This window comes from Psammomys obesus, unplaced genomic scaffold (genome assembly GCF_907164565.1).
Source record: "Psammomys obesus unplaced genomic scaffold, mPsaObe1.curated_primary_1811, whole genome shotgun sequence".
Taxonomy (NCBI): domain Eukaryota; kingdom Metazoa; phylum Chordata; class Mammalia; order Rodentia; family Muridae; genus Psammomys; species Psammomys obesus.
The window spans coordinates 9149-17528 of NW_026591604.1; the positions used below are offsets into that span (position 1 = coordinate 9149).

The following is an 8380-nucleotide window of genomic DNA, read 5'->3' on the forward strand; positions in this document are numbered from 1 at the left end:
CACACGGGAGAAATACAGTCAAAATAGGCCATAACCGTGCTAGCAGAAGGTTCAAACGGTCCCTTACCAAATCTACATGCTTACTTTAACCGCAAAATTTACAAACTACATATGCCACGGGACTGAGGTGGTGGAAGAGAAAATTAGAGGTCAAAGACTTCACCTTATAGTTAAGGGCGTAGTAACTGAGGTCTTCCTAGAGAAAGGGCGGATAATGCAGAATAGAACTTCACTCATAAGTCTCCTATTGACTTGGCAGCCACAATACCTGTCTTCCGTAATGACTCACTCTCACTGAATGAAGGATAATCACAGGGTTCCTCCCCTGAACAAACTAGAATTCTGGAGTACTCCTTTTGGGGGACGGGGATGCGAAGCAAGCACTTGCAACTTTATGCAACTTGCAGAAAAGGGATTAAACTCTAGTCACTAGAGGATGTGGACGATAGCAGCTGGCAGGAAACCCAGGGGTCGCCTGGGGTCAAGCACCTGCCACCGCAGACGCGGGGACCGACGACCCTCCCTGCCACGCCGCTCCGGGCAGGAGGCCGGAGTCTGCGCGCCCGAGCCCGCTGACCCGCGGAGGCTGACAGCCTCACCCCAGCCACCGCCCTCGGAGGAGTCAACTGCCTCCCTGAAAGCGTTTGGCCTGGGGTGTCCCCGGGTGCGCCGTCCTCTCCAAAGGCAGAAGCGAGAACGGAGTGCAGGGAGGCACGAGCCGGGCGCGAAGCGGGGACGCGGGGCAGGACCGCCACGGTGGCCGCGCCGGAGGCGTGGAGGAGCCGCTGGCTCGGCTGGAAGCGCGTCAAGCCCCACGGGCGCCGGAGCGGAGAGCCGCCGGGGACCGAGCCTCCTGAGGCGCGTGGCAAGCCTCTGGGGGCTGAGCCGCCGCTCGCGGCCCGGCGCCCGCCCGCCTCGCTCCCGCCCTTCCCGAGCTCCCGGCCTCCCGCCCGGCCCCGACCCGGGGAGCGCCGCCGAGGCTCGTGCACACTCACCGGGGGCGCGCGCCGACGGCCGCCGCCTCTGAGCGATCTCCGCCCCGCCCCTCGCCGCGGTCACGTCACGCGCGTGCGCCCTCCGCGTGCCCTCAACGGCGCGGAGGACGTTAGCTTTTCGGCGTGGTGGTTTCCTTAGAGACGGAGTCGGCCCCGGTGGCGGCCACCAGGACAACGGGACCGTGAGACTCCAGGAGAAGTCAAAATGCCGGCCAGGAAGAAAAGCAAGGTCAAACTCAAAGTCAAAGACAAGAAGTAAGAGGAGCGGCGCAGAGGCTGCCTGGCTGCCTCTGCGGGCCAGGCTTTGGAGGACATCTCCAGTTCATTCTTTCTTGGCCTTAAGCCCCGAGACGTCTCCACTGTGAGACTGATATGAACTGGTGCGGTCCTATTCTAGCTCTAGTCTGAGTGGTTACAAGTTGTTCCTTGGGACTTTCAGGAATCCTTCTTGGATCAAAGGGAGAACGAGAAAGATTTTGACCAGACTGATAGGGTCCCTCACCTACACTGGTATTGCTCTGGCACTAACCAACCTCATGGTACCTTCGAGTTGCTGCTAGCATGTCAGTAGACCTACTGGGCTACTTAAGACTTTGGAGTTCAACACCACCACCACCACATGCGGGAACCGCAAAGGAATCCCTTAGATTTGTGATTGTAAAGTGAATTCTCTGAAGACAAATTCAGTAAGCACACCTGCAGTCTCATTGCTTTGGAGGCTGAGGCAGGAAGATTACAAGTTCTAGGGTAACCGGGGCTACATAGCGGGAGACCTTGTCTTTAAAAAAGAAAAAAGGTAACTTGTTCGGTCTGTGGGTGCAGCTCAGTAATAGAGTGCGTGTGTAGGGTCCTAGGTACCATCTCCCGGCAAAATAATTTCATACTCAGAACAGAAAGCTTTGGAGATATGGAAAGCACTAAAGGAGAAAGAAAATCACCTGTCATTCTACCATCCAGTTAACCACTACTACCATTTTTTTTTTTATCCTGTGTAAAATTATACATTTGTAGACCCCCTCCTCCCCACCCCAAGCATCAAACCTAGAGCCTCCTGATAGGGCAAGTGTTCTACCACTGACCTCTTGTATTAACATATATTTTCTACAAGGTGATTGAGAAAACCAAATATAACTTCTCAGTCTAGCATATTGTACAAATTGCCAAGGGTTTATCACATGCCTGCCTCTCACAGGCATGTTTTATATTTTTGGTCCTCCATCTTCAGTGCACATGTGAACGAGGAGGAACAATAATACAGTTTGTTTTCCTTGAGTGTTTTACAGGCAAACAATGAGAAACCCTACTTGGTTTCTCCAGTAACTTAATGATCTCTTTCTTAGAGACATCTAATTGCTTGCATCAAGTATTCTTGATACTTTCAGGCAGCAATTGGAGCTTGTAGAAAGGCATTCTATTACTGGTGTCTAAATCACCCTGGAAAGGGGCAGCCACTGGTAGGTCAGGCTGAGGCATTGGGAATGGAGCTGGCCTGAATTTGAAAAGAACAAAAGGTAAGTGTTCAAAGGGACTAAGAATCAGGAGCTGAGAGGATATGGGAGGTGACAGCTCTACTTAAATACTGGTAGGAGACACTTTAGAATTCAAATATGTGAAACTTGTAATGCATTATTTATACTGTTAGTGCCTATTGTAGGGCACTGTTTTGTTAATGCTCATGCAATATTTATTTTGAAGGACCTCACCTTTGTATCCATCCTTTTACTGTTTTTTATATTCTGGAGATCAAACTGAGGACCTGATATATGCTAGGCATTCACACTACTCCAACCAGTCTGTTCCCCACGGTCTTACTTTTTTGCTCTTTTCAAAGATTTTTTTTTCATCTCTTCATACATGATTGTGGTGTGTGTTTTTCAAGCATCCTTAAAGCCTGGTATCCTGTGGTACCAACAAGCAAAGTGTTTAACATGACTTGATCCTTTGTCCAGGAACTAGCTAAAACAAAACAAAGTAACAATAAAAACTGGGGTGGAATAGATGTGGAGACTACAGATATCCCAACAAATGTGTCTTTATGTAGAAATGGAACACAGGTTCACAACTGAGTGAAACAGTAGAAAAGATTAGGAGCAGGAACTGTACAGCTCAGCACAGCAGAAGAATATGTTACCCTGGAGATGTGGCTCAGATGTTAAAAGCACTGCTTGCTCTTCCAGAGGTCCTGAGTTCAATTCCCAGGAACCATGTGGTGACTCACAAACATCTATAATGAGATCTGGCGCCCTCTTTTGGCACGCAGGCACACATGCACACATGCAGGCAGAATACTGCACAAATAATAAATAAATCTTAAAAATAAAAAAATATGGAAGAATGAAGTAAGTGAGAAGGTATAGAACTTTAGGAAATGCATTTGGGCTCTTATTTTCTCTTTGTTTTTCCTGTCCTTTAAAGTCATATTTCAAAAATAATAATAAAGTCATACTCTTGGGGAAGATGCACCAATTTAAGCCAAGCAAAGCAAAAGAGAAATGGTACTAATAAATAAAGTTACACTCTCTGCAGGAAAATAGAGGAACAAATTATTGAACAAGCCAAGGCCAATGCCTCTCTTTGGGAGGCCAGATTGGAAGTCACAGAACTCTCCAGGATTGAGTATCGTGATACTTCCCGAAGACTGGCAAAAGATAATGAGGATTTAAAGAAACAGCAGTATAAACTGGAAAAAGATACTATGTCTGTATTAAGCTACTTGAAGAAGCAAGATCAGGAGAAAGATAATATGGTAGGTAGGTAGAAAACTGTGAACTTCACAATCTTCCTTTGTGTTTATTTGACATGATTATATTTCTATAAGGTTTTTTGTTTTGTTTTGTTTGTTTAAGATAGAATCTGTCCATATAGCCCTGACTGTCCTTGAACTCATACACTTCTAATTCTGCCTCCAAGTGCTGGGATTTATTTATTTATTTATTATATTAAAGACTGTAAGATCTTGAAATCTCATCATATGGTTAGGACATTGTACTTAATACTTAGCTCTACCTGAAGCAAGCTCTTATTTCAGAATGGCTTTGCTGCCGTTGCTTTTTCCTTTTTTCTTGTAGTGTTATTCACATTATCCAAGATGAAAGCAGCTTAAAAATATCACTGGAGTTATGGCTTAGCAGTTAAGAGTATGTACTGTTCTTTCTGAGGACCTGAGTTTGGTTTGCAGCATCCACATTGGGCAGCTCACATAACTCCAGTTGCAGGGAGATCTGATGCTTCATGACCACCAAAGGCTCCTACACACATGTGGCTATACTCAGACACGACACATACATCTGAAAACAAAAAAAAAAAAAAAAACAACTGACAGCTTAAAAAATACACCTATTAAAAATAAATGGATGGAGAAAATCAAGTGAGGCTGGGTGTGGTTGCATACATTTTAAACCCAGGACTCCCAGGAGACATGTGGATTTCTGTGAGTTTGAGGCTAGCCTGTTCTACATATCCAGTTCCAGGACAGCCAGTGCTACAACGAGAAACCCTGTCTCTACCCCAACCACACTCCTCCCCAAAAGAGAAAAAGATAATCAGGTACATATATTTGTGGACAATTGTAAAGCCTTAAGAAAACCGTGTAACTAGAGCGATGGCACACACCTGTAATCCCAGCCCTCAGGAAGTCAGAGGCAGGCGAATCTCTGACTTCAAGGCCAGCCTGGTCTACAAAGCATGTCCAGGACAGCCAAGGCTACACAGAGAAACCCTGTCTCAGGAAAAACAAACGAACAAACAAAAACATATAACAGGGGCTGGAGAGATGGCTCAGAGGTCAAGAGCACTGACTGTTCTTCCTAGAGGTCCTGAGTTAAATTACCAGCAACCACGTGGTGGCTCACAACCATCTATAATGAGATCTGGTGCCCTCTTCTGGCCTGCATGCATACTTGTGGGCAGAATACTGTATAAATAATAAATAAAAGAAATCTTTTTAAAAAAATAAAATAAAACAGGCTACAGTATAGTAAACCTCCAGGATATTATGTTAAATGACAAAAGCTAGTCACAAGAGATCAAATGCAGTATGATTCAAGTCAAACCCACAGAAACAAAGCAGAAAGTGATTGCCAGAGGCAGAGAGAAAAGGAAGAACTGCAAAATGAAAAATCTCGAAATCTTTTATGTAACAGCATAAATGTACTTAGCACCACAAACCTGTACACTTAAAAATGGTTAACAGAGTAAATTTAATGTTCTGGGTTTTGTGTGTGTGTGTGTGTGTGTGTGTGTGTGTGTGTGTGTGTATGTGCATTACATGCACATAGGAGCCTGTACAGGCGTTAGAACACATTAGATCCCTGAATTGGAGTTATAAGCAGTGTGAACTGCCATATAGGTAGGAATTGAACCTGGGTCTTCTACAAGAGCAGTAAACACTGAACCACTGAGTCATTTTTTCTGACCCAATGTTGTGTTTTTTTTTACAACAACAAAACGTTATCCACCTAATTGTGATGACAGCACAATGAGGAAATCTGTGTCCCCTCCTTCTCCTAATTCACTCTTTTATGGCTCACTGGCTTCAGTATTATATGAAACAATAAAGGATATGGATAGAGATAGGACATAGAGCAATTTCTGTATCTTCCTTACCCTCACATTTTATCTTCTACAGATAGAAAAACTGAAACAGCAATTGGCTGAAACAAAGGAAAAAGCCAAAGAAGAGAAGGAAAAATTGGTGAGTATCTACATAGACTAAGAATTTCCTTATTAGAGAATCAGATTTCTAGTGAGTTTGGTCATTTTAGGTCAAATAGAGGTAAATAGAAAGGGGGTCCCGATGCATGGCTCAGTGGTAAAATGTCTGTTTGCCTAGGAACCACAAGGCCCTGGGATTGGTCCCCAGATCCTTAACAAAAACAAAGCAAAGCCAGAAAGAAACAAATTAAAATCCCATGCACTTGTCTGTAGAAATGTTCAAAAGTAGCATTATTATGGAGGCATGTGACACACACCAGCAACTTCAAAGGGTAAAGTAGGAGTCCTCCCTGAACCTAGAAATTTGGGTGTTCTCAAGGCCAGTATTCTGGGCAGCACAGCAAGATCTTGACTCCCTCAACCCTCCAAAAGGTACTCAGTTCCAAAATCCATCAATACTTGCAGTTCAGATGCAGGAAAGTAGGACTGGGCTGTGTGCTAAAGAGCAAACCTGAGCAAGGACTTCTGCATGTTGGCAGCTGTTCTACCTCATGTTACACACCCAGACTCAAATCAGAATTTTTTTTTTTATCTATGATATACCTTAATCCCTTACCAAGAGTCTTGGTTCTAAATGACATCAGTATGATTACCCCATTACTTAAGGTTTACTACAGTAACAATCTCAGAATACTAAAGCCATCCCCCGTAGATTACTAGAAAGAGTTCAAGATAATGTGAAATTTTTGGAGGAGGGATGTTTTTCTTCCTATATACATAATGATAAAGATCTTTGGTCAAAACTGCAAAAATCTTTCCTCCCTGTGGTGTTGAGGATTGAACCTAGGTTGAACCTAGTGAAGCAAGTTGCTTCACTAATTCAACACTACAGTTTAAAAACTAAGTGAAAACTAGGTGTGGTGGCTCATTCCTGAAATTCTAGCATTCCAGAGCTAAGGCTTTGCTAAGAGTTCAAGGCCAGCCTAGGCTACAGAGTGAGTTCAAAGGCAGGGTGGTGGGAAGCTGAGGAAGTTCAAGGGAGGCTAAATGGGAAGACCCTGTCTTAAAAACACAATCTGTAAGATTGTGTTGCCAACTAAATACAAAAGCTTTGAGTTTTGGAGGTGTCTGGTTTGGGTTTATTGTTGCTAGGGACTGAACCCAGGGTTTCATATACTAACTACACACTTCATTCACTGAGCTTCATAGACAAAAAAAAAATCCTGTTTATTGTTTAAGGCTGTTGGCATCATTTTACTGAAATTAAAATTTTATGTAAAAATTATAGCTTCATGCAAAATAAAGATGGACAGTTCTTTCAAGTAGATATACAAATGGCTCTGGCCTCAAATAAGGCATGGCTGTATGGAACACCTGTTTTTCCTAACTCATTTCTTTTTTGAATACAGGAAGAAATGTATTCTGTGCAATTAAGTGAGTTGGAGGGTCGGTTTAATAAAAAATCCAAAGAAATCGGCATAATTCAGACAGAGCTAAAGACAATAAAACAATTCCAGAAGAGAAAAATCCAGGTGGAAAAAGAATTAGAAGATGTAAGTTTCTTATTCTTGTATTTTTTAAAAAAGATTTATGTGTGTGCATGTTTTGCCCACAAATATGTTAAGTATACTGCATGCATTCTTGGTACTGGAGGAGACCAGAAAGGATACTGGAGCCCTTGGAACTAGATTTAACTAAAGGTTATAAGTCTCCATATGGGTGCTGGGAATTAAATGTGAGTCCTCTGTAAAAGTAATCAGTGCTTGGGGCTGGAGAGATAGCTCAGATGTTAAGAGGACTGGCTGTTCTATACATAAAGGTCCTGAGTTCAATTCCCAGCAACGGTGATTCACAACCATCTATGGTGAGATCTGATGCCCTCTTCTGGCGTGCAGGTATATGGGTAATAAGCAAAACACTGTATACATAATAAATAAATAAAAATCTCTTTTAAAACAAAGTAATAAGTGCTCTTAACCACTGAATCATCTCTCTAGTCTGTCTTTGAAGGAAATTGGATTAACGATTTAATTCTGGGTGAGGTGGCAAAAGCCTGTGATCTTAGTACTCTGGGAGGCAGAGGCAGTTGGATCACTGTGAGTTTGAGGCCAGCCTGGTCTACAAAGTGAGTCCAGGATAGCCAAGGCTACACAGAGAAACCCTGTCTTGGGAAACAAACAAACAACCCCCTCCCAAAATAATTTTACCCCTGCAAAAGAGTCTTCACATTTATTCCTGTGAGACATTAAGGCATTTTAGAGAGGAGAAAGTAAAATATCTCTCTCTGTGTTCTCTCTCTCTCTCTCTCTCTCTCTCTCTCTCTCTCTCTCTCTGTGTGTGTGTGTGTCTCTTTCTTTCTCCCCCTGGATTCGATTTGTAGACCAGGCTGGTCTTGAACTCACAGTGATCTGCCTGCCTCTGCCTCTTACAGTGCTAGGATTATAAGTGGGCACCACAGTGCCTGGTGTTTTTAGAGACAGGGTTTCTCTATGTTAACAGACCTGGTCTTGAATTCAGAGATCGGCCTGCCTCAGCCTCCTGAGTGCTGGGATTAAAGGCATGGGATAGCACACCTGGCTCTTTTTCTTTTTTGTGTTTATCTATATCTATTTTTTCTGTGTGTGTGTGGCATGTATCCTTGTGTAGGTCAGAGGAGGACATGTTGTAGAGTCGGTTCTTTCTGTCTACCAAGTTCCAGCGATCAAACTCAGGTGGTCAGGCTTGGTGGCAAA

General features: G+C 43.7%; 1 protein-coding gene across 1 annotated transcript; it reads left to right on the top strand.

The window, feature by feature from the left end:
• The first annotated feature begins 1105 nt into the window (after window positions 1-1105).
• LOC129680050 (basal body-orientation factor 1-like) lies at window positions 1106-8055 on the top strand. The gene is made up of 5 exons (XM_055611537.1): window positions 1106-1250; window positions 3522-3741; window positions 5623-5688; window positions 7058-7201; window positions 8029-8055. Exons 1-5 carry the CDS (start codon window positions 1201-1203, stop codon window positions 8053-8055), a joined length of 507 nt encoding a protein of 168 aa, XP_055467512.1. The 5' UTR covers window positions 1106-1200.
• The last annotated feature ends 325 nt before the right edge of the window (window positions 8056-8380 follow it).

What these genes read in the sequence shown, in the direction of transcription:
- LOC129680050 (XM_055611537.1), top strand. Translation starts at nt 1,201, where the DNA reads ATGCCGGCCAGGAAGAAAAGCAAGGTCAAACTCAAAGTCAAAGACAAG. An exon ending in CTCAAAGTCAAAGACAAGAA is followed by an intron (nt 1,251 to 3,521) that starts GTAAGAGGAGCG and finishes CACTCTCTGCAG; the next exon opens with GAAAATAGAGGAACAAATTA. An exon ending in ATCAGGAGAAAGATAATATG is followed by an intron (nt 3,742 to 5,622) that starts GTAGGTAGGTAG and finishes TATCTTCTACAG; the next exon opens with ATAGAAAAACTGAAACAGCA.